A 23,081-nucleotide genomic window follows, 5' to 3' on the forward strand; every position below is an offset into this window, starting at 1 on the left:
GGGCGCAGTGGTTCAGTTCCGTGAGATGAAAAGGGTTCTGGAGACTGCACAATGAGAATGCACCTAACTGTGCACTTAAAATTACTAAGATGGTAAACTTTATAACTATGACATTTCACTACAATTTTAAAAAAAACAACAAAAAGCTGAAACAAACATCTCCATCCTGGGGAGGACCGAGATGAGAGCCGGCCCAGCTCTGTGCTTCCTCTAGGGCCTCTCAGGCAACAGGCACCGCCACCACGGCCGCGAGCCGCAGCGCACCGATGCCCCAGGAATGTCACAGAAGACTGAGGAGGCCAGATGGCAGGGCCGGGGAGGGGGGGAGCCAAGGCCAGGAGGGGGAGGAGGGGCCCACTGCTCATCCCGATGCCACACACCTCACTTAGCCATGGACAGGGCCCGGCGGCAGCAGGCGCTGGCCCTCCTCCCCATCTGCCTCGCCCTGGCCTTCTCCCTCACAGCCCTGGGCAGCAGCCACTGGTGTGAGGGGACCCGGAGGGTGGCCAAGACACCATGTCGGGACCACGCAGGAGGACTGCACTGCATTCACTTCAGCGGGGGCAGCGGCGACGGCAGAACAGGCAAGGAGAGCCAGGCCGTCCAGTACATTTGGGAGATGGGGGACGACAAGTTCATCCGACGCAGGTTCCACGCGGGGCTCTGGCAGTCTTGTGAGGAGAGCCCGGGCGGAGGCGCAGGTGAGCATGGCCACAGGTTCGGGGCGGCAGGCGCTCTGGAGCGGGCTGCCTAGCTGTGTCCTCGCACGAGTCCCCATGCCTCTCTCTCTCTCAGCCTCTATTTTCTCATCTATAAAATAGGAACGGTAGCAGTATAAAGATTAAATGACTGGATTCACACAGTATCAATATTCATTAAACTGCATCCCTGCACTTCTAAGGGGTCCAGGAACGGAAGGTTCTCTTAGAAAACAGAACTTCAACACCATTCATGGAAAAAGGACCCCTTTTGCAGAGCACCTACCAGAAGCAAAACCCTTAACAAGTTAGGCCTTTATCTGTGTCTCTCTCTGAAAAAAAAAACAGCAAAGTAAAAATTATTTTCTCAGCTCAGAAATGAGGAGACTGAGGCTTGAAGAGTTTTACCCCACATAACTGACGATCCCCTTCCCTTCCACACCACATCACTCAGCCCCGACTCACCGACATCTTTTGAACTTCTGTGAGTCTGACAGATTAGCAGTGAGGGAAATAGTGAAGGAAGAGGAGTGAGAAGACAGAAAGGAAGGATGAGTATTTGGAGCACATACATTCAGCCAAGAGTGTTTTTACCTCATAAAGAGCTGAGAGGGTGGAGAATGGACTCCTCAGTGCGGGCAGCAGGGCTGCAAACCCAAGGCCCAGCTGGGGGACAGGATGCGCGGCCCTTCCTGGGGCAAAGGCGCGCCCTCCAGGTGGAAGGGAGCCAACCTCCCATCCCACTTCTCTCTTGCCTCGGCTGCCTCTTCTCTTCTCCTACTCACAGCAATGCTTGTTTATTCCTGAGACCTAAGGAAAAGGCAACAGGAGGGGACTGCACGCGAGGCTATTCCTGCCCAGTCCCTGCCCCATGTCTCTCCACCCTCCTGACAGACCCGGGAGGCTCGGACCCCGCATTCCGCAGGGTCTCCAAGGCAGTCTCAGATGTTTGGTTTGGAAACACATGCAGGCAAATTGTTTGGGAACTTCCACTCCCTTTCCAAGTGCTTACCTGAGGACAGCCCACTTCTATTTCCATAGCTACATGTGACGTCACGCCAGTTATCAGACTTGTGGGTGACTGTAGGTGCATGCCACAGTCGCCCACAAGCCTGACCGACTTCGGGTGACTGGCGCTGGAATTCCACCTCAACAGGTCTTGGATGGGGTCTAAAAGTCTGCATTCCTTTAATAAGAATTTAGCCAAGGTACCATTTGCACATAGATAGATAATCAAATTAAGATTTTACTTATTTATCTTTAGAGGGGAAAGGAAGGAGAGAGGGAGAGAACTATCAATGTATGGTTGCCTCTTGTGTGTCCCCTGCTGGGAACTGGCCTGCAACCCAGGCATGTGCCCTGACTGAGAATCGAACCGCGATCCTTTGGCTCACAGGCCCGCGCTCAATCCACTGAGCTACACCAGCCAGGGCTAAATCATTTTAAAAGCTTATAATAAGAACGAAGAGTCCCCTGCTCTTCCTGTTCCACAACCTAGTCCCGACCCTCAGGCAAAACCACATTTGGCTTAGTCGTTTCCTCTGGGAGTTGTCTCTATGTTTACAAAGACATTGCTGTCTTCATGTTAGACATTCTCTCTCGACTTCCCGTTGTAACAGATAAACCTCTGACGCCACCACATCCCATGCCTGCTCTGCCATCCTCCCGATGTCATCATATCGATGCTTCATTTCAATCAGTAAATCAGCTATTTATTTAGACTATATAAATACTGCTCATAACAAAGTCAAGGAGGTACTGCCATCCCTTTAAGTTTCTTATACAGCTTATTTGAATTCCCCAGAATTTCTAATTGCCTTTTCTTTTCCCGTCCTCATAGCACTGTGGTTAGTCCCCTCAGCTCTCTCGTCTCTCTGGTGTTCTCTGGGTTTCTGCTGAGCCCCCGCCCCATTCCCCGGGTACAGCAAACCCTCTGGAAAGGGGGAACTCGCTGTAGTGTGGAACAAATTCACTAAAGGCCATTTCCACAGAAGCCACAGAACTAGGAGAATGAGGAAAGGTGAGTGGACCACAGTGGTGAGAACTGAGATAAAACTAAAACAAGGGAAAATATGGGAATGGTTACAACAAAGAAGCACATAGGATATGGGAGTAGAAAAGAGGAAGAGGTTATTTCCAGCTTCTATGGGGAAGCTTTCGGGAGGGAGGCAGCCACTGTGCAGGCCTCAAAGCAGAGCGGCGATTTTAGTAGGAGGAGGTTGGGCATGCAGATGTTCCAAGCAGACGCCCAGTGAGCAAAGGTCTGAGGCGGGGCAGCCCAGGCGCTGGTGTCAGAGCACAACGCGGGGCAGAGGAAGAAGGTTCATCACAGAACTTAACTCACATGGCTCTTCAGTGTCACCTCAGGCAGCTTCTCCTCCCCTGAAGCATAAGGCCATGGTCGCTCCAGGACAAGGAACTGAATGGAACAACATCCCCTGGAATGGAAAAGCCTAACAGGAGGAAACTAGAAGCATTACAGTTTGTCATGTCAAAGAGACAAGACCATAGTAGAGCCTGAACCGGCGAACAAGAATTAGAAAATGAGGTGGATGAGAACCGTTTCCCCAGCGACAAGGGGACTGACTGGGAGAAAGGACTTTTTGTGGGCTGGGCCTGTGGAAAGGGTGGGGCTGGAAACTTTATCTCTTCAGCAAAAGCAAACTCTGAGATTCAGGGAGAACCAGACTCAACTGTATACTATCGAGCGACATGTGGCACGTGCCTAAGATACTTACACAAACACTACGCAGATTGGTGATCGATTGTCCCTGGGCAGAGAGCACAGTGAGGGTCTGTGTAAGGATCTTTCAGGCTTCTTCCACCAGAAGCAGGAGTCCCCTTGGTGCTTCTGTCCAGCCATCAAGTGCTGACCACACACGCCGCCTTCTCGTGGATCACGCCACGCGCAGGTTTTCATACACTGTTAGTCAGGAGCACATGCTGCAGTCCAAGGACGGCTGACACTCTCAGTGATTCTCGGACAAGGCCAAGTAGAAACAAAGAATGTACTGACCCCTTTCTGATTTAGGTGCACTTTATACATTTGAGATCAAGCCAGGAAAAGGCTTTAATAAGTGCCTTGCTGGGTTTACTCAAAGATTACTCCGCAGAGATGCTAGTTGAGATATTCTTTGTAAAATTAAATAGAGTTTCAATAGTCAAACAAATTTGGAAAATGTCACCTATTACATTTTTCTTCTTGGAAATTCACAGTGTTCATTAGTGTCTTAAAATATCTCAGAAGTCCCACAATAAAGAAACCTGTTTACTGACACATTTCCCAGTATTTCCTGCAAAAAAAAAAAAAAAAAAAACCTGTATAAAATAAGGATTAACATTTTTGGAGACTCGTGTTCAGTGGGACACTCTTTGGAAAAGTGATCTAGAACAACAGACTCATTTTCCTGATGGTGAACCTGGAATTGGAAATGCCCCGCTGAAGACTATACAGCCAGACACCTGTGAGCTACACATGTATCTCAAATTTCTTAACACTTAGCCAGACTTTGCCTGGTACCCCACCATCCCCAAAACTCAACTGAAGGCCAATTCGTTGTCTTAAAGTTATCAACAGACCAGTTTGTGTTCATCAGTCTGAAAAGCCTCTGCTCACATTTTCATATGGTTCCTAACATAATGCCAGCAGGTAAACTGGGATCTCTAAATTAGAGTGTCATCATTTTAGTAAGAAGGCAGAAAGGACACCTCTCCCCTCAGGAGAACATTATCACCTTCATGTGTTATGAGATACACCTCAAGCAAAATATTTAGAATTACATTTTTACCACATACTGACTAAAATAACAGCAAACACATAAGAGGATAAAACACAAGATATTCAGAGGTTGCAAGTAAATGCTTACAGGAGGTGGTAACGAAAGGGAATGGAGCAAGGCTGGCAGGGAATGCCAAATGGCCTTGAAATCTCCTCCTCCTGCGCCTTGCTCAGCTCAGCCTTCTCAGGGCCTTGGCTGGCCGGGGAAGTTCCTCGAGAGCTCTCCCAGGGTCTGGGAGACATTGCACAGAGAACCTGTATGCCGCTGAGTGCTGCGGGGCTCCAGCGGGAGGTTACTCCACACAAACATCTGCTACTTTGTCTAATTTATCCCAAGTGCCAGGTGATGTGGAGGGGCGTGGGAGGGCACCAGGCAGAGCTTTAGAGGGAGGGTCAGAAGGTGTGAGGGGTGCCAGGGAGCCCTGGCAGGAAGGACTCTGCCCTGAGGAGAGTGTGCCTGGGGGTTCCCGGGATATTTTCCCTCTGAATTACTCGGTCTCTGACCCCTAAGAGAGGACCCACATTGGGACTCTGTGCCTGAAGTGCTTTTTCAGAACAGCCTCTGCACAGGCACCTGGGAGAGCGCCGCACTTCCTTCCTAATACCTGACACGCCTCTGAGGGAGACAGCACCTTTGAGTCCGCCTCCTGAAATGAACACTCAGAATGAAAAGTCCTGGTTGAGGCAGCACTTAGACAAAATGTCCTTTTCCTTAGGCTAAAGAATTAGTCGGTGAAATGTGTTGATTTCCGATTCTAGGCTGCTCTTCTAAACTCGAAGAGTTTAAGGGCAGAGGGGCCTGGGCACCCCATAAAGGGTGGGGTTAAAAGCAAATGAGGCAGGACAGAGACAACCTTCAAGGACTTGGGCACCTTCTGCTGGGCTGGCTGGCGGGCTGCACCGCCTGACCAGCCAAGCACCGTCAGGCTGCGCAGCACCCGCCACTCTGGCTTCACGGGATTTATAAAGATTTTGCTTTTTAATCCTGCTGGCTTTATTCAAAAGGAACACCACTTCTGGGGATTGATAGGAATCAAGGGGTCACTATGGTCTGACTGTTTGTACCCAGGCTAAACTCACCCTTCTAAGCTATTGTAAATTCTCTTTATCTCCTTGGCTAACCACCACATTTTCTTTGCCCTGTGCCTGGCTCTGTACCTGGCCTCTGTGTTAGTCCTATGAGAAAAGGCAGCCTCTTCCAAAGTCCAGACAGACCCTTAATTGTCTGCGCTCTCTGGGTCTCAGGTGGGAAAACCTAGTTTCAGTTCCTGGCTCCACCAACCTGTTTGAGCCTGGCCATCAAATTGCAATACATGGATGTTTGTACTTGCCTCAACCGATAATTAGACACAAAAACAAGTGTAAGGCAGTTCACAAAATTCAGGGTCCAGCAGAAGTAATGCCTGCTTGAGTGTGGTTCGTAGGATAATAATTTGGGCATAATAATTTATAGTTTTAATTTGAACATTTCACCTAAATGCCATATGGTATGCTTGAGTGTAATATTGTTATGTTACAGAATTACATGCTTATAACTTTGTAATAAAAGATTTTGTAATAAAGGCAGGTGTTATTTGTGCTGGATCCTGTACTTTTATATTGGAGGACTTTTATTGTACCCATTTTGCAGATGAAGAAAGTGAGGCTCAGAGAGGTCAAGAAAGTTCCCGTGATTGCTGACTGTGGCAGAACCATGCACAAGAGCCAGGCCTTTTGGATGTAGATGCTGCGTTCCATCTTGTGTCCATCTGTTGCTCTCACTGCAGTCCTAACTCTTAGACTGTAAAGAGGCGCCATGGGGAAAGGGCCACGTTGACCCCACGAGACAGAGAGAGCAGGGCTAAGTGCTGAGATTTCCCCAGTGCTGTGGGGACCTCCCTGGTAGAACTGAGGGACTAGGACAAATTTTTGCTATTAGGATCATAATACAGCCACTGCTGCCAAAATCAGAAAATCAACCAGGATACACGTCTGATCCTGTCGATCCAAAGTACACTGAAATAAAAAGCTGAGAGGCCCTGTGGCTAAAGATTAGCCTTGACTGTGGTCTCAGCCCCGAGTGTGCACACACCTGCCTTCAAGGCATTTGTTGGGACAGTTGTGTGACAAATGGATTCCTGCTGCACATGCAAGTCAGAAAACATCCCAGCAGAGCAGCCCAGCCAGATGGCTGCATCGCAAACCCAGGCATTGCTCCTCTTCTTCCTACCGCCCAGCACAGGGGCAGTGCGGGAACTCAAAGGCATGGGGCCCAGTTTTAGGAAGAGGCGCTGGCAAGTCTTCAGGTTTATGACCTTCAGGAGATATTGCTGGTTTGGATCCAGACTACCTCGATAAAGTGGATATCAAAGTGAAGCGAGTCACATGAATTTTTTTGGTCTCCCACTGCATATAAAATTTATGTTTATGCTATAATGTAGTCTATTAAATGTGCGATCGCATTTGTCTTTAAAAAATAATGTATATACTAGTTAAAATACTTTTTGCTAAATAACGCTAATGATCTGAGCCTTCAGCAAGCTGTCATCGTTTTGCTGGTAGAAGGTCTTACCTTCAATGTGTAAAAATCACAGTATCTGCAGAGCTCAATAAAACAAAGCACAATAGAACAAGGTATGCCTGTACTTGCCCAATAGAACTCATTCTATTCCAAAAAGGTTTAAGTGCATATTGACTGTGAGAGAACCTTTCCTGTCTATCTCAGTTAATCAGCAAGGCAAAGCGCATGCGGGGACTACTGAACCGATTTTAGAGACAGCGGAGCCATTCCTTTGAAGAGCTGATGATCTACGCCCCTTAGCTTTTGCATCTTGATTCATTTCAGCTGCTACCAGCCCCATCTGGGAACAGCCCCTAGTGTCTCAAGCCTCTTTACCTCCCTGGCACCGTCCCTGCTGTCTGCTGGATTGTGTTCCATCAGTGATGTGGTCAGCGTTGGGCTGCGCTCCTGTAGACCCAAGTTCCAATGCTGAGACAGCCTCTGCCTGTTTGTTTTGTACCAGCCATTTTGCCTCTGAGGTCTCTGGATGCGCTCCTCTAAACTGGGCGGGGAAAACCAGGTGATTTCCCAGGCTCCTCCCACTCTATAGCCTGTGGTTCAGTGTGGAGCTGACATATGCATGGAGAAAAAGTAGGGTTCCCACCTGGGACAGGACCCCCAGGGTGAGTTGCTGTAGTCTCAATTCTCCATCTGTCACTCATCCCCAAACAAGAATTTAGTTACATCTATACACCAAGTGGACATTCATGGGTTGAGCTCTTTCAAAGGCACTATAGATCTAAGGTAGTGGCGCAAGCTTTGCCAGCCAGCATGTGCAACCTGACAATGATAAATCCGAAGCACACCTCCCTGGTGCACAAAGCAAGTCTGGTAGTGGCCTCTGCCCAGTACTTGGCGCGTGCACAGTAAATCCTCCCTTTCCTTTCATGCTCCAGAAAGCATGATGGAATGCAAGTAACTGGGTCACTGAGTAACAAAGATAGTTCCGAATCTGTTCAAATTCATTTAAAAAAATCATTACTAACTTTGTTCCTTTTCCTCTAACCAGGAACAAATTATTTGAGATTTGTATCATAATGAATGCTGTTTCAGAAGCTGAGTACGACCTGTCTAAGGCTGGCAGAATCAGTCCAGATGAGCTAAGTTCTGCTACAATAACCAACAACCCCAAATACCAGTGACTGAAACCAACAAACTCATTTGTAGCTCATTCTATATATACTTTTCAGGTTGACAAGGAATGACTCCTCGCTGTAAGCCATTCAGGGACACAGGCTGATGGAGAGTCTATCTGGACATGTACTTCTGTGATCACAGAGGCAAGGGAATGAAAACCCATGTGGACAACACACTGGCTTTGCAAGCTTCTGACCAGAAATGATCCACCTCACTTCCGCTCCCAATTCATTGACCAAAGAAAGTCACGTGGCCAACCCTGGCTTCACTAGGGCGGGACTGTATCATGTTCCCACAGGAAGGGGCACTACATGACTCTGAACTATAAACCAGACTGCCACACTCCCCAGTCCTTGTTCAGAATGACCTGGGATACACTCAAGGAGCTAGGAACACAGTTTGCCCCTAATTATCAAGGTTTACCCTACTTATGAATATACTTTCCTTGTCTTCCAGGTGAAAGGTGCAGGAGTTTCCAGAGTATAATACCCGCTGAAGAACAAGGTGACTACCTTACTCATGTTCTGTCCACAAGCTCTGCACAGTTTGGACAATTTTTATTATCTGGGGGGGTAGGGGAAAGATGAGAGAGTTATTGATAGTTTGGGGTGTTTTTTTTTTCATTAATTGAGTCCAAAAGCTAGAACCACTGGCTCTGTCTTCATTTGCCCTGTAGTGGAACATGAAAAACCAACTTTGTTAAATGTTAAAGAACCAACTTTGCCAGGTGGGGGTGAAGGGGAAGCCTAGACTGGGAGCATTTGCCCCTTTCCATGGTATAAATACTCCCACCGTGGCCAATTTCAAGCTGTCGATGCAAGGTAAACACAGAGCTGGGAGGAAATGAGCTCTGGCAGATCACTGCCTGTAGCACTTTTTCTATAACATGCATCCAATTTATATTTTCTTTCTTAGTATCTGTTTACCCAGCTGGAGTACAGGCATGGATCACTTCCGTTTTGTTCATTGCTGTGTCCCCAGTACCTAACTTGCCTTACAGGAGGCCTTTTACAAAACATTAGTTTCCCTTTTTGTCCTCTCTTTCTACTTCCCTCCACATCCAACACAGTTCCTTGAAGCTACAAGTGAGACCCCCTCCGGAGATTAAATAACTGGCTCACACACAAAAAAAGTGAGGCTTTGGCATCTGAAATCAGGGCTCTTAAAACTCTCAGACTGCTCTGCCCCTGTGTAAGTTTGTCTAGCTTCGTCTTTAAAAAGATAATGTATCCTGGTGAAATCAAAACAATACATTAATTTTGAAACTGAGGGATGGAGACCCTAGTATCTCTCTCATGTACTCACATCAGAGTTTTGCTTTAGTTCTTTTATTTTTTTCTTCTTCCCAGCAAAGGATGCCCTTTACAAACTCTTCTTTCAAGCCCTAGGAGCCCCTTTCACTCCCAGATTCCCAAGATTCATCAGGTAGCTGTGGTTTTCACCCCATGGCATTTGTTTATTTTTCGTTTTAGAAGTGAACAAATTCTAAGGCTCAAATATCCTAATTCTGCTGAGTTCCAAGCACCCAGAATCCCTGACTTGCCTATGTTTTGCAGGTGTGTTGTGGCTGTCCATCGGGGCCGAGGCCCTGAATACCCTCCTGATGTTGACAAGCGCCATCCTTCTGGGCTCCAGAGTGAGTTACAGCAGCTCTGGGTCTCACTGGTTCCAGGTGGATGCTGCTGTAGCCGTCCTCATGGTGCTTGCAGGTACCACCCTGGTGTCACTCTGGCAGACACTGCCTGACCTCAAGGGAGCTGCAAAGCTTTGGGCCGGCTCTTTCCTGCTGGTGGCAGGTTCAACAGGATAGCTGGTCTACTGCAAAAACCACTGAGTTCATTAATCTCCCGAGGGGAAGAGATGAGGCTTTGGGTAATTGATGAAAAGAAAGGGAAGAAGCATAGACAGTGAATAAAGTCATCAGTGTGTTTCATCACAACCCCAGGAAGGAAGGACACAGACTCCGAGGCACAAGTTGCCTAATGTAGTACAGTGGTTAGGCAGGAGTCTGGGGAGAAATGCTGCCCGGGTTCAGCCATGTGCTACTTAATGGCTGTATGGTCCTGGGCAAGTTACCTGACTTCTCTAAGCTAGGTATCTCAAAAGGTGATGACTACATAAGAATATGCCTAGTATATAGTAAGTGCTCAATAAATAGTAGCCTGGTAAAAATGACTATCCATGTTTAGTGTAAATATCCCATGGGATATTTAGTGTAAATATCCCATAAGAATAAAGAACTGCTTATGGGGCCTTACTTCTGTGTTCTCCAAACAACTTTTAGAGCAACTTAATTTGGTCCCCAGGTGAGCTTATTACCAAGAAAAGAACCCAGGGTAATGGCAGAGAAAAGCTCTGTAAAATTAATAGGCATCAGTCAGTCCAGTGGGGAGATCCCTTCTGGGCTTAGTAACTATAAAACATTTTTCCAAGGCTTATCATCAGTGAACAGGATGATAAAGTCCAATTTCTGGATTTTCATAGGCAAGAGCCAGGCCGTGGACTCTTGGCGGCTCCCTGGCATTCCCCCAAGGTCCTTCAAGGTCATGAGTAGGCCTCCTTCTGGATGTCTCCTTGAGTTTCAGCTGCATGAAAGAGATGTCTGGTAGCATGTTTAAGGATTAATAAGTTCAGGTACATCATAAGAACTTTAGACATTTCCATTAATATATAAATAATTGCCACCACCAGTTAAAACCCATTTCTACTTGGACCCCAGTTGCCCACTGCCCATCCTACATTTATTAAGTTAAAACATATTTGTAATTAGAGTCCCTGAAAAAGAAAGATAAAACAGTGAAAGGACTAATATTTAAAAGTAAAATTCAAGGAAACTTTCTTGAACAAAAGACCAAAATGTATATAGAGAAAGTTCCCTCCAAATACCTGGAAAAATTGGCACAGTGCCTCCAAGTCCTACACACATCCTCCTAAACTATCAAAGAAAAAATTTGTCTAGGTCTCCATGCACAAAGACCGAGTCACTTACAAAGGAAAGAACCTCACGCTGGCAACTGACTTCAGTCCCCACTGATCGTTGCCATGTGAATCTAGTGTAGTCAGAACATACTCAGACTTTTGTGTCAGGTATCCTAGTTCTTAAGTGTCAGCAAACAATCCACATTAAAAATAAAACATGACAGAACACTGTAAGGGGTGGCTTCCGGCCAAAGGCAGCTCAAGAACTGCCTCCTCCTTTGTGCTGGGAAAGAGAGGCTGCAACATGGGGACCCAGGGGTGTGACAAGATGGAAAGAGGTGGTCATGGGAGAAATGACAGGGAAAAGGGACATACACCAGTGCATAGACCAGTGACAGTAAGAAATTAGTGCACCTGTGAAATGTGAAGGCTGCTCAGAAGGGGTCACGGAGGATGCTAGTGGGCTCCTTACATCCATCTCATGCCAGGCGGAAAAACTGCCCCCCAACTGTGGTTCACCTCACTGTCCTGTGCAGGGCTCCTGGGCATGGTGGCCCACGTGATGTACATAACCATTTTTCAAATCGCTGTGAGCCTTGGGCCAGAAGACTGGAGGCCTCAGACATGGAATTATGGCTGGTCATACTGGTGAGTTGTCCAGGGTGCCCAAGTTCTGAGGCACCAGCAAGAATGCATGCAGGGTTTGTAGGGCCGCTGCCCTTGGTCATAGCCCTGCCGCCCGCTATTCTTGCAACTGCATTAGTTTATTAACCTCTCCTTAGCCCAGTCCCCTCATCTGTGAATTGAGGGTACCTGTCTCAAATGTTTTCATAGATCTAAAGAGATCATGTTTCTAAAATATTCGGTACAGACTAAAATCCCCAAGAAAGGAGATCATTGTCATTATATTCTTAAACACAGCTGAGGGGATAAAGTCTTGTGCTATAACTCCTAATAAATATTTTAATGGCAGGAGACCCAGTCGCTGTTTCTAACGGAAAGATGAGGCCATGACATTGAACTTGTGTCTCTAACACAAAGACTCAGCCATGTTGTACACGACCACAGGGTGCTCTTCAATGTGAACCTCCAAACCATAGCTTCATCTTACAAATAAATATATGTACACGTACTTACATTTTCATCCTGTGTAACAACCTTCTGTGTTACTTTCCTCTTTGTAATATAAATAACATGGTCAAGGCTCGCACCCCCATGACACTGTGCCAGGGTTTGGTGAACATGCCTGTGTTACTGTTACCCACAAGCTGGATTGTCAACATCATATATAAGGATGCCTGGAAGCTCTGAAGAGGACTTGGAACTTACCTACTCGTGGGCTTTTGTTTTAGGTGTTTGCGTATGAAGTCATCTATTTCACCTGAGAATTCAAGCCCATGAAAACATACACAAATGTCAGTTTATAGAGGCTCTTTCTCAGCAACCACTCTGCTGGGGCCTATGAAAGATGAAAAGTGTAGACCATCGTCTCAGAAGCAATAGGCTTCCAGAGGGCAGAGATGTAGAAAGAGCAATGCCCTATGCCAGTGTCCTGGGTTAGAGCAACAACAACAGTTACAAAATGCACCATATGCAGCAGATGCTGCGCTGAGTGCTTCCCACCATTAACTCACTGGATGCCTCACAACCAGCCTGTGGACCGTGTTCCTGTTGTCCTAGTTTTGCAAATGAGAAACTGATACAGAGAGGTGAAGTCAGCCCCTTATGGCTGCACAGTTAATGAGAGATGGATGCAAAGCCCCAGTGCACCTGAGCACTATGCCTCCAGAATCCACTCCCTGAGCCATGAACCTACAACAGCACGTTGTCTGGGCTCTGACACTGGTGATCCAAAATCCCAGTCCAAACTGGGCAGAGCTGGGAGCTGGACTGTCACCAGGCTGACCCCCAGTAGGAAGCCCTGGAACCTAGGCCCAGGTCCTTTCCTAACTATGCCTTTTATTGACAGCCTCGCCTGGGGCTCTTTTGCCCTCTGCATGGCTGTGTCGGTCATGGCCATGAGCAGATACTCAGCAGCCCACCTGGAACACACAGAGGAGCAGAGGGTGCAGAAAGGCAGCCGGCACTCTCAACACAATGTCCCGGAACCCAAGGCTCTGGAAGCAGTGTGGGAAACAGAAGCTGCTCGCAGCCTTGCGGGGCAAGCACTCGTGACTTTCTCTGACCACCTGCCACCAGGTGCCCCAGTTAGGGTGTCCATGTGCTAGCCAGTGCTGGTGGCTGCCAGATCTGCACAGGCACACAAGCCGGGCTCTGATGTCCACAGTGAACCCCTCTGGGGTGGACTTCAGAAAGCTGAGTCCAGGTAAAGCTCCCACTCACTATCTCATCCTTCGCTAAACCCCTTGGCTTCAGCCTCTCAGTCCAGTATCTTTAAGTGAGAGAATGCTCACGCACCCTGTCAGTCACTGACCCTCCAGTTTAAGTGAACATCTCAAGCTTTCCTGATAGTGAGTTTAGTGAGAGTAACAAAGAGAGAGGGAGCATGTGCACAGTGAGAGGAAGAGAAGCCGCCCTGACCGATGTGGCTCAGTTGGTTGGATGTAATCCCACAAAGTGAAAGGTCACCAGTTTGATTCCCCATCAGAGCACATGCCTAGGTTGTAGGTTCAGTCCTTGGTCAGGGCACATATGAGAGGCAACCAGTTGGTGTATCTCTCTCACATTGATGTTTCTTTCCCTCTCTTTCTCCTTCCCTTCCCCTCTCTCGAAAAATAAATAAAGAAAACAAAATAAAAAAAGGATCGTAACATGTGTTGCCCACACAGGTTTGTTGACAGAGGAGTCCAGAATTTATTTTCCTTAACTGACACAAATTGATTGTATGTGTAAGTATCCCATACGTTCTTTTTAATTATAATTGAAAAGACATGAATTTAAAAATAAGCTTTCTGTAGCCCTGGCTGGCATAGCTCAGTGGATTGAGCGCGGGCCTGTGAACCAGAGTATTGCGGTTCGATTCCCAGTCAGGGCACATGCCTGGGTTGCAGGCCAGTTCCCGGCAGGGGACACATGAGAGGCAACCACACATTGATGTTTCTCTCCCTTTCTTTCTCCTTCCCTTCCCCTCTCTCGAAAAATAAATAAAGAAAATATTTTTTTTTAAAAAAGCTTTCTGTTATTTTTAAAAACATTTTTGCTCTCCTTGGGTGGCTCAATTGGTTGGAGTGCCAAACCATTCACCAAAAGCTTGCCAGTTTGATTCCCAGTCAGAGCCCATACCTATGCTGCAGGTTCAGTCCCTGGTTGGGGAGTGTACAGGAGGCAACCAATCAATGTTTCTCTTTTCCATCAATGTCTATCTCTCTCTCTCTCTCTCTCTCTCTCTCTCTCTCTCTCTGCCAAATCAATAAACATATCCTCAGTTGAGAACTTTAAAAAAATAAATAAAACAAATAAAAATAAAAATATTTTTTCTTCTAAAATTTCCAATTTCTACCTATAGTAAAATCAGTTTGCAAGGTAGTTGAATGGTAAAACAAAACAAGAATGGTCAAATGCAGTGATATCTTATCTCAGTCAAGTGGAACAATGTTCGAATTGTTGTGTTTAACTTGCCAATCACTTTTGCTTCTAAAAATAAACGATGCTGATTGTGCCAGTCTGGTCTGAAGCAGTGGGGTACTGCACGTCCCTACTGTGTTCAGTTACAATATTGTATAAATTATCTTATACCTTAAATTAATGTTTTATTGAGGCCACAGGTTGTTAGACACATAATTTGGGGTTGGGGGGAAAGTGGACTGCCAAATTATATAACACTAAATATGCTCAGATTCATTTAAAAATTATTTATTGTTTAGTGAATACATCACTTCTTTAAAAAAACTGATTAAAACCTTTAAATAAAATCACTCAATCTGCTCATGCTGAACTGTAACATTTATACTGTCATTGAATAAGAGGAAAATCCAGTGAATTAGTCATGCCCGGGCTACAGGCAAGCGCCTGCCTAACAGATGAAGGTTGCATGGAATTTTGTGTTTCGTCGAATGAAGCTTATTGGAAGATATAGAAAATTGAATTTTCCAGAATAAGCCCAATACAGAGAAGGCATGCTGTGGTCCCCCCAGCCCGGACCATCTCTTCATTTAGAGGAGAAGGGTTTGTAGCCCCGGCCTCTGTCCTCCCCAGGTGCAGGCTCTGTCCTGTGACTCACCTCCCCTGTGTGCCTGTGTGGGAAACCCCATATCACCCTCACAACATCCAGTCAGAGTCTGATCTTAGCAAGAAGGACACGCCCTGGAAATGTCTCCAAATGGACCCTCACTCAGTTCTCTCCCCAAAATAAAATTGTTATCTGCGGGGATCGCAGCTGAAGGCCCCAAGGAGGAAGTGAACGTTCTGACGCCATGTGAAGGCAGCTGAGGTCCTTGGACGGTGCAGGCTGTGCCCGGAGAAAAAAGCCCGTGGACAGCTCCATGCTAGGGCCAGGCAGGGGCTCACCTCGAAATCCTTGCTGTGCTACATCCTCTGGGCTCCAAGACACCTTTAAAGCTTTTAAATGTCAACTTTATTAAAATTCAGCAAATGTAGAGAAAAAGACACATTCCTGTGAGTATAACCTAATGAATTTTTAAACAGTGAGTGTAGCCATGTAACCACACCCAGTTCTAGAAACAGGACCAGCGCCCCCCATTTTCATCAGTCTGTAACACAGACCTGGGTGGGTTTTAATTCCATGGTATATTAAGATAATTTCTTTATATATCTGCTCCCCTCTTACAGATTGTCAAGTATTTCTCTATGGCAAGAACTCTTCTCTGTACCCCCCAGCATATAGAACAATGGTTGGCAAATAGAAACCTCACACACACATATATGGGCACATCTGGAAGTATGTATGTGTGTGTATATACAATCTGTCTATCAAATGAGTATAAACATATGCTATCAAGTAGACTTTTTCAAGCATTTTGTGGGAAGTAATATGGCTTATGATCAAGAGCATAGATGCTGGGGCCAGGCTGACTAAATATAACTCCTAGCTCCTCATCTTGACCTTGGGCAAGTCCCTGGTCTCCCTACACCTCCGTTTTTTCCTATGTAAACTGAGAGAACAATCCTACCTACTTGAGGGATTGTGAGGACTAAGTGTGTTGGTATATGGGGAGATCTTAGAACAATGCCTACAATTTATCACAACAGAAGGATTAACTGCTAGTATCTGCCATGTGCAAAGCCCTGTGTGAGGTCCCATGAGTATATAAGGAAACAAGATGGAGTCTGAGCCCTTGCCAGTGAGTTGGGAGAACAATACCGAAATCACAGTGACCCTGTCCATGAAAAAGTAAGGATCAAACGAGTACAAACCCACCAACTGTTTTTAGCCTGGAAGCCATTCATCCTTAGTCAGCCATTCAGTGAATTTTACCAGGTGTCTACAATGTTCCAATTCTCTTAGGAGTAAGGAGTCAACCTTTCTCCTTTTCTGGTATTAGCGAAATGCCTGTTTGGAGTCAGCTGTTACAGAACCAGTCCATGTCTACTGTCTACCTGTTGCACTGACAGACAAGGGGGTTTCTGGAGTGTCAGCTGTTCTGCAAACAAACCCATCTTCAGGAGGAGCCGTTTCTGGCACTCACACCCTCCCTGACCAGGCTCAGGGAGCTCAGGAGGCATGGGTGGGTGGCAAAGAAGGGTGGCAGCTAACTCCAGGTGGTTGGGTAAGAATGAACAAGGTATCCACAGAGGAAGAATGGAGAAAGTGGTAATCTGATGCCAGTGAGCCAACTATTTTTTCCAGAATTAATGAGTTCAGCCTGAAACGTGCTCCACTGCTCAGAATCTGTTTTGCTGATTATTTCCTTAGAATTGACAACTTAGCTATATTTCTGTCATCAGACCAACCCTTGGGGAGACTCACCTGGTTAGTCTGAGCTGAGAGAGAATTCTTTGAAGATCAGAATAAGGTGTGACTGGTCACGTTTGTTCACGTAAACATTTTTCATTCATTCAACTGTGTATATGTGAGTATAAAGCCCTGTTTGGGTGTCATGGAGATGCAAGCATGACTGAGAACATACCCCTCCCCTCAAGGGACCTACTACACAAATAACTTAGTGTTGTGTGGCAGGAGGGAGGTTGGGAGAGATTGGAAAACAGCCAAGGTTAAAGGACATTGCCAGCACTTAGATGGCTGATGACAATATTATTCACTCTTGTCGAGTCAACTGCTGCATCAGTGTGAGGGATGAAAAACTCAGGTTTGTTTTTAAGTGGTCACAGGAAGCAGGAGAGAGACATCTTTCACCTCGTGACGACATGGAAGAAAAGGAGACAGCCATTTAAAAATAGAATTAGTGAGATCAGATGAGGTCATAAGGATGCCAGACTGCATCCAGCTCCTCTTTCTCTCTCTGTTTATTTCATGTTCTCTTTTCATTTAGGAGATATTTCTATTTATATAGAATAATGTAACAGACATGCATGTACCCACCAATAAGATTTAACAGAAGTAAAGGCTTTGTCATGGTTGCCACAGATCTTTTTTTAAAAAGAACAGAAATAATGTGGACTTCGCCAAGATGGAGGCATAGGTGGAGACGCCGTGCTTTCTCACACAACCAAGTTTAGAGACAACAAAATATTAGCAATAGAAAACACAACCAGAACACAGAAAATTGAACTTTTCGGCAGTCTGATAACAACGAATGCTTCAGCCTGACCAGTAAGAGGGGCGAAACCAGCAGCTGGTGGAGCAGGGTTGCACAGGAAAACTCGGTCAGACAGACTCACGCATGTGGATCCCAGGCGTGGGGTTGCAAAGGGCCGACCCAGCGAGTGACCTAGTGAGTGACCCGCGGATCTGGCGAGGGCGCAGGGCGGCACGTTGACTGTGGTGGCTCATTCCTGAGCAGATAGACCAGCAAGGGAGTGGGCAGTGAGACGGGATCCAGCCAGCCCCAGCAGCTGGAGGGAGCAGAGAGGGCCGCCATTTCCCCACTCTGACCCCTCCCCCACATAAGCATCACAACCCAGCGACCTTGCCCTGGTGGCCCCGCCCCATTCCTAAGGCTCTGCTCCTCATACTTAACAGGTGCGAACAGACCAAAAATGGCTGAAGAAGATCTCAAAGCCCCAGAGGCCATAACTCTGAGCGATGAAAAAATAGCAAAACTTTCAGATGCAGAGTTCAAAACACTGGTGATCAGGATGCTCACAGAACTGGTTGATTTTAGTCACAAATTAGAGGAACATATGAAGGCTAAATTAATCGAAATGAAGGGAATTGCACAGGAAACCAACAGTGATGAAAAGGAAACTGGGTCTCAAATCAATGGAGTGGACCAGAAAGAAGGAAAAATGACCAAACAGGAAAATATGGAGAAACAAGAATTCAAAAAATGAGGAGAGACATAGGAACCTCCAGGACATCCTTAAACGCTCCAACATCCAAATTATAGGGGTACCAGGAGGGCGAAAGGAACAGCCACCAGTGGAAAACTTATTTGAACAAATAATAAAGGAGAATTTCCCCAATCTGGCAAAGGAAATAGACTTCCAGGAAATCCAGGAAGCTCAGAGTCCCAAAGAAGTAGGACCCAAGAAGAAACACACCGAGGCACATCATCATTACATTAGCCAAGATGAAAATGAAGGAGAGAATCCTAGAAGCAGCAAGAGCTAAGGGGACAGTCACCTACAAAGGAGTTCCCATCAGACTGTCAGCGGATTTCTCAAAAGAGACCTTACAGGCAAGAAGGGGCTGGAAAGAGGTATTCCAAATCATGAAATCCAAAGACCTACAATCAAGATTTCTCTATCCAGCAAAACTTTCATTTAGAATGGAAGGGCAGATAAAGTGCTTCTCAGATAAGATCAAATTCAAGGAGTTCATCATCACCAAGCCCTTATTATATGAAGTGCTAAAGGGACTTATCTAAAAAAAAAAAGAAGGTAAAAAATACGAACAGTGAAAGGACAGCAAACTCACACTTATTAGCAACCACATCTAAAACAAAAGCAAACTAAAAGGACAGCTAGATCAGGAGCAGAACCATAGAAATGAAGATCTCATGGAGGGTTGGCAACAGGGGAGTGGGAGGAGAAGGGGGGAGAGGGTACAGAAAATAAGTAGCATAGACGGTAAGTAGAAAATAGATAGGGGGGAGGGCAAGTATAGTATGGGAAATGTAGAAGCTAAAGAACTTGAGACACGTGGTCATAAACTAAAGGGGGGAATGGTGGGGGTAGGGGTGTGTAGGGTGGAGGGGAATGAAGGGGGGAATAGAACAACTGTAATGGCATAATCAATAAAATAAAAATTTTAAAAAAAGAAATGATGTAATAGATACAACTAATGGCTCACACGCCTCTCCCAGCTCTTCCTCTGTGTTCTCTCCCAAGAAGTGACCACCTCCCAGGAGTGGTTCCTTTGCACAGTTGTGCATATTGACTACACGTAGAGATAGTCATAAACTACAAATGAAAGTGTCTTGGACATCTCTATATTTTATATAAACAGCATCATCTTATACTGGGATTGTCTGTCCAAAGGAGGTAAAGACATTTTTTTCATTTTTTATTGTGGTAAAATGCACATAACATGAAATTTACCAACTGTTTTTACGTGTACAGTGGGCATTAAGTACATTCACACTGTTGTGTAACCAGCACTGCAGTCCATCCACATTCATCTTGAAAAACTGAAACTCTACATCCATAGAACACTAACTCCCATGGCCACCACCAGCTCTTGTCTGTGACTGCAACTGCTCTAGGTGCCTCATATAAGTGGAATCGTACAGTACTTGGTCTTCTGTGACTGGCTTACTTTACTTGTTATAATGTCCTCAAGGGGCATTTGTGTTGTAGCATGTGTCAGAATTTCTTTTCTTTTTCGGGTTGAATATTCCAGACATTTTTTAAATGTTAGGCTAGTCTGGCAACCCACCATCCTGCCCCAGCCTTGCTCCCCGCTCCACAGTGGCCCAGCCCTATGCCTGAGTGTCTCTGTGGATTGGGAGCACCCACCCTTCCAAAGGAGAGGAAGCAGCTTCATGTAGCAAAACAAGTGCTGATGCTGGCTGGAAAGACAGACCACACTCCCAGGACCTGCATTTCAGCCCAGAGAATAGCCCAGAAGGGACAGTGACCCAACACTTTACTCTTTATAAAGTATGTGCACTCACATTTTCTGACTGAGCCTGGCATCCTTTGTCTCACAACCCAGTCCAGGGACCTCAGCAATGGGCCCTGACATGCACTGAGGGAAGGCAATGAGAAGGACCAACACAGACCAGGGGAAAATTGGCAGGGAGAAAGGAGAAAAAAACCCATCACCCCAGGGATGATCCCCACCATCCTGGGGGTGGTATACAAGCCCGTCACCTCTTTCATTCCAATTCTCCACATGGTGCAGCAAGGGAGGTAAGAGTATTAGCATTCCCATTTCCAGATGATGGCTGTGACCTTCAGTGGGTCTAACTGTGTGCTGAGGCTGCACACAAGCCAAAAGTGTAACTGAGATTTGGACTCAATGCTGTTGGACTTCAAACCCATCATGCTGCCTTTCTGGGGGTAGAGTGGAGACAGATCGTCTTCTGCCCTCTTCTCTCCCTAAGCAAGCCTGTCAAAGGGCAGGGTCCTGGAATGCCTTATGGGTGAAGTAAAGGGGTTGTAAATGCTGGGAGGAAGCCAGTGGAGGAATACTTTTCTCTGATTCAAAGATGGATTAGGGCAATTAGAAGCTACAGATAGCTTAAAGCTAGACTTTGTTACAGGCATGGTTTCTGCTTGGAGTCAAGAAGATTGGAGAGACTCCAGGAAAGGCAGGCTGGGACTTGCTCTGATTCAGACTGTGGCTTTCACATTCCAGATGTTCCAGGATGGTCCTCAACCCTAAGGATGCATTTGTCCTGCTCAGTCTCCATTCTCAATTCCTGGACTAGCAAATACCATTATTTCAGGGTTAGGCAAATCTTCAACTTCCTTTCCTAAGTAGGGCAGTAGAGCAAGAATTCCTTTGTAGACCAGTGAATGTGTTTTTGTTGGAATATATCTCATCTTTGGCAATTATGTTGAAAGAACAGGAAGTCCCCACCACTCTTAGTGGGTCTGACTTTTCATACCCAAATCTCCCTTGAAAACTTTGAGTACAAACATGATTCCATGCCAGGGGACCCACTGCCCTGTGCTGCCTCTTCCTGGTTGCCAGGGCCTTGGGGCACAGTTGAAGGTGCCTAATGTTATTCAACCAAGCTCTTCAGGGCCTCATAGGCTTATGGCTCTGAGCATCTTTCAGACTTGGTGAGGCCATCATTCAAATACTGTATCAAGTTGTGCAGAAGACTGTGCTTTCAAAGACGAAGGTGTAGGGAGTTCGAGTGAATCATGAGCCACCTCGCAGGGCTGGCACATTTCAGGACTACTGAGGGTAAGACTGAGGGAGAAATGAACACTCACAGTAATGTTCACACAGACGGTCCTGTCCCCACCACCAGTGACTCCACATTGTTAAAGCTGAGGTCGCTTCTCAGACTTTATTATCTTACTTGACCAATCAGCAGCATCAAACACAAAAGGCCATCTCTTTCCTGAAAAGACCATTATCATTTGACCCCTGGGACACTGGTCTGTTGAATCTCTACCACCACACTGACTATACCTGTTCCATTTCCTTTATTGATTCCTCTTCAGGTCCCCAACCTGTAAATGTTAGAGCGCCCAAGAGCTCAGTCCTCAAATATTCCCCTGTGACCTTCTCCCATTGCATGTCCAGCAGTACCACCTGCCTGTGATAATTCCCAAATATGTCTCCTGGCCTGGGACCTCTCCCAGGGGCATACCTCCAGGCTGGTGTACTTTCTACTCAACATCTTCACTTAGATTTGACAGGGATTTCAAAATTAATATAGACAAAACCAAACTCCTAATGTACCCATCCATCCCCAGTTTTTGCCTCCTTCATCCTTTCTTAATAAAAAACAAAACAAACAAATAAACCTTCTATTTTATTCATTGCTTGAGTCAAAATCCTGGAGTAAAATTTATTCTTTTATGCCCGTCTGTCCGACCCATAAACAAACCCTCTCTGCTATACTTTTTAAATATGTCTGAGTCCATCATCACTGCTTACCTGAATTACAACTGCAGAAGTCCCCAAGGACAGAAGCAGGGGGCCCTCTCAGCCCCTGTGTTTCTTTAACCTTTCCACAGCCCTGTAAGGGGGCCTTCCATTAAAGTCTCTCTATGTGAGTCACCTAGGGTAGTTTGTTTCCGGCCTGGACACCACGGTTCCCTGATGCTTGTCTTCTCTTGCAGGATGTATCACTTCCTGGCATGCTGTACAATTATTTACCTGTGGCTTTACTATCCTTTTCCCAGCACAAAAGGTTAAAACCTGCCATTATTTCATTCACTTCTATGACTTAGAACATGGCCCAGCTCATAATAGCTATGCAACAATAATGGTTGCAAAATAAATTAAAGAATCTTAATTGAGTGATAAAAAATAGCCTGAGTGATATTTACGGACAGCTTGAATCATCCTCTAGCAACATCACACTGACATCTGGGGGTGTTGACTAGTCTTCGGGTGGAATGCCGTAGACAAGTCACCACATCAACACTGCCACAGACCCAGATACCACCTCTTTTCCAAGGGACCATGTACCTTTGTGGGGCTTATCTTCAGATAAAGAGCCTGCTGTGAATTGTTCCATCACAGCCGTGGCCGTGTTTGCACAACATGATTAACGAACCAACCTTGGCATAGAGACATTATGATATTAATATTTTAAGCCTCCCCATGTAAGCTGCACCTCAAAAAATGCTCTTTTGAAGTTCCCTAATTCATAATTTCAACAAATTTAAAACCCTTCCAGCCCTGTTCATGGGTGTGGTGTGAAACAGAAGGGGCTTAAGTTGAGGAATCCTTGACACTAAGACAGTGGGGCAGACGTTGACTTCGCCTCTTTGTTTTACTTTTCTCAGCCAATGTCTCCAGATGCAAAGGCCATCGGGGCCAAAGTTTCTTATTTTGCTG

General features: G+C 46.0%; 1 protein-coding gene and 1 long non-coding RNA gene across 4 annotated transcripts; one reads left to right on the forward strand and one right to left on the reverse strand.

Moving 5' to 3' along the window:
- The first annotated feature begins 27 nt into the window (after positions 1-27).
- GSG1L2 (GSG1 like 2) lies at positions 28-13,350 on the forward strand. The gene is made up of 5 exons (XM_037164972.2): positions 28-701; positions 8,609-8,656; positions 9,709-9,861; positions 11,608-11,719; positions 13,041-13,350. The coding sequence occupies exons 1-5, from the start codon at positions 278-280 to the stop codon at positions 13,297-13,299; spliced, it is 996 nt and encodes a 331-aa protein (XP_037020867.2). The 5' UTR covers positions 28-277; the 3' UTR covers positions 13,300-13,350.
- On the reverse strand, positions 1,970-22,471 carry LOC128628485 (uncharacterized). Of its 3 annotated transcripts, none has more exons than XR_008392881.1 (3): positions 22,173-22,471; positions 3,437-3,991; positions 1,970-3,136 (listed from the first exon to the last, which is right to left on the reverse strand). It is a non-coding gene; the product is annotated as an uncharacterized LOC128628485 (long non-coding RNA). The 3 variants fall into 3 exon arrangements; XR_008392883.1 differs by having other exon boundaries at positions 1,970-3,151; XR_008392882.1 differs by having other exon boundaries at positions 1,970-3,165.
- Between the last annotated feature and the right edge of the window lie 610 nt (positions 22,472-23,081).

The sequence above is a fragment of the Artibeus jamaicensis genome, unplaced genomic scaffold (assembly GCF_021234435.1).
Source record: "Artibeus jamaicensis isolate MK-2021 breed Jamaican fruit bat unplaced genomic scaffold, CSHL_Jam_final contig_781, whole genome shotgun sequence".
Taxonomy (NCBI): Eukaryota; Metazoa; Chordata; class Mammalia; order Chiroptera; family Phyllostomidae; genus Artibeus; species Artibeus jamaicensis.

Coding starts and splice junctions, on each gene's coding strand:
- GSG1L2 (XM_037164972.2), top strand. CDS start 278: ATGTCACAGAAGACTGAGGAGGCCAGATGGCAGGGCCGGGGAGGGGGG. Junction 8,657..9,708: donor AATACCCGCTGAAGAACAAG/GTGACTACCTTA, acceptor TATGTTTTGCAG/GTGTGTTGTGGCTGTCCATC. Junction 11,720..13,040: donor AATTATGGCTGGTCATACTG/GTGAGTTGTCCA, acceptor TTTTATTGACAG/CCTCGCCTGGGGCTCTTTTG.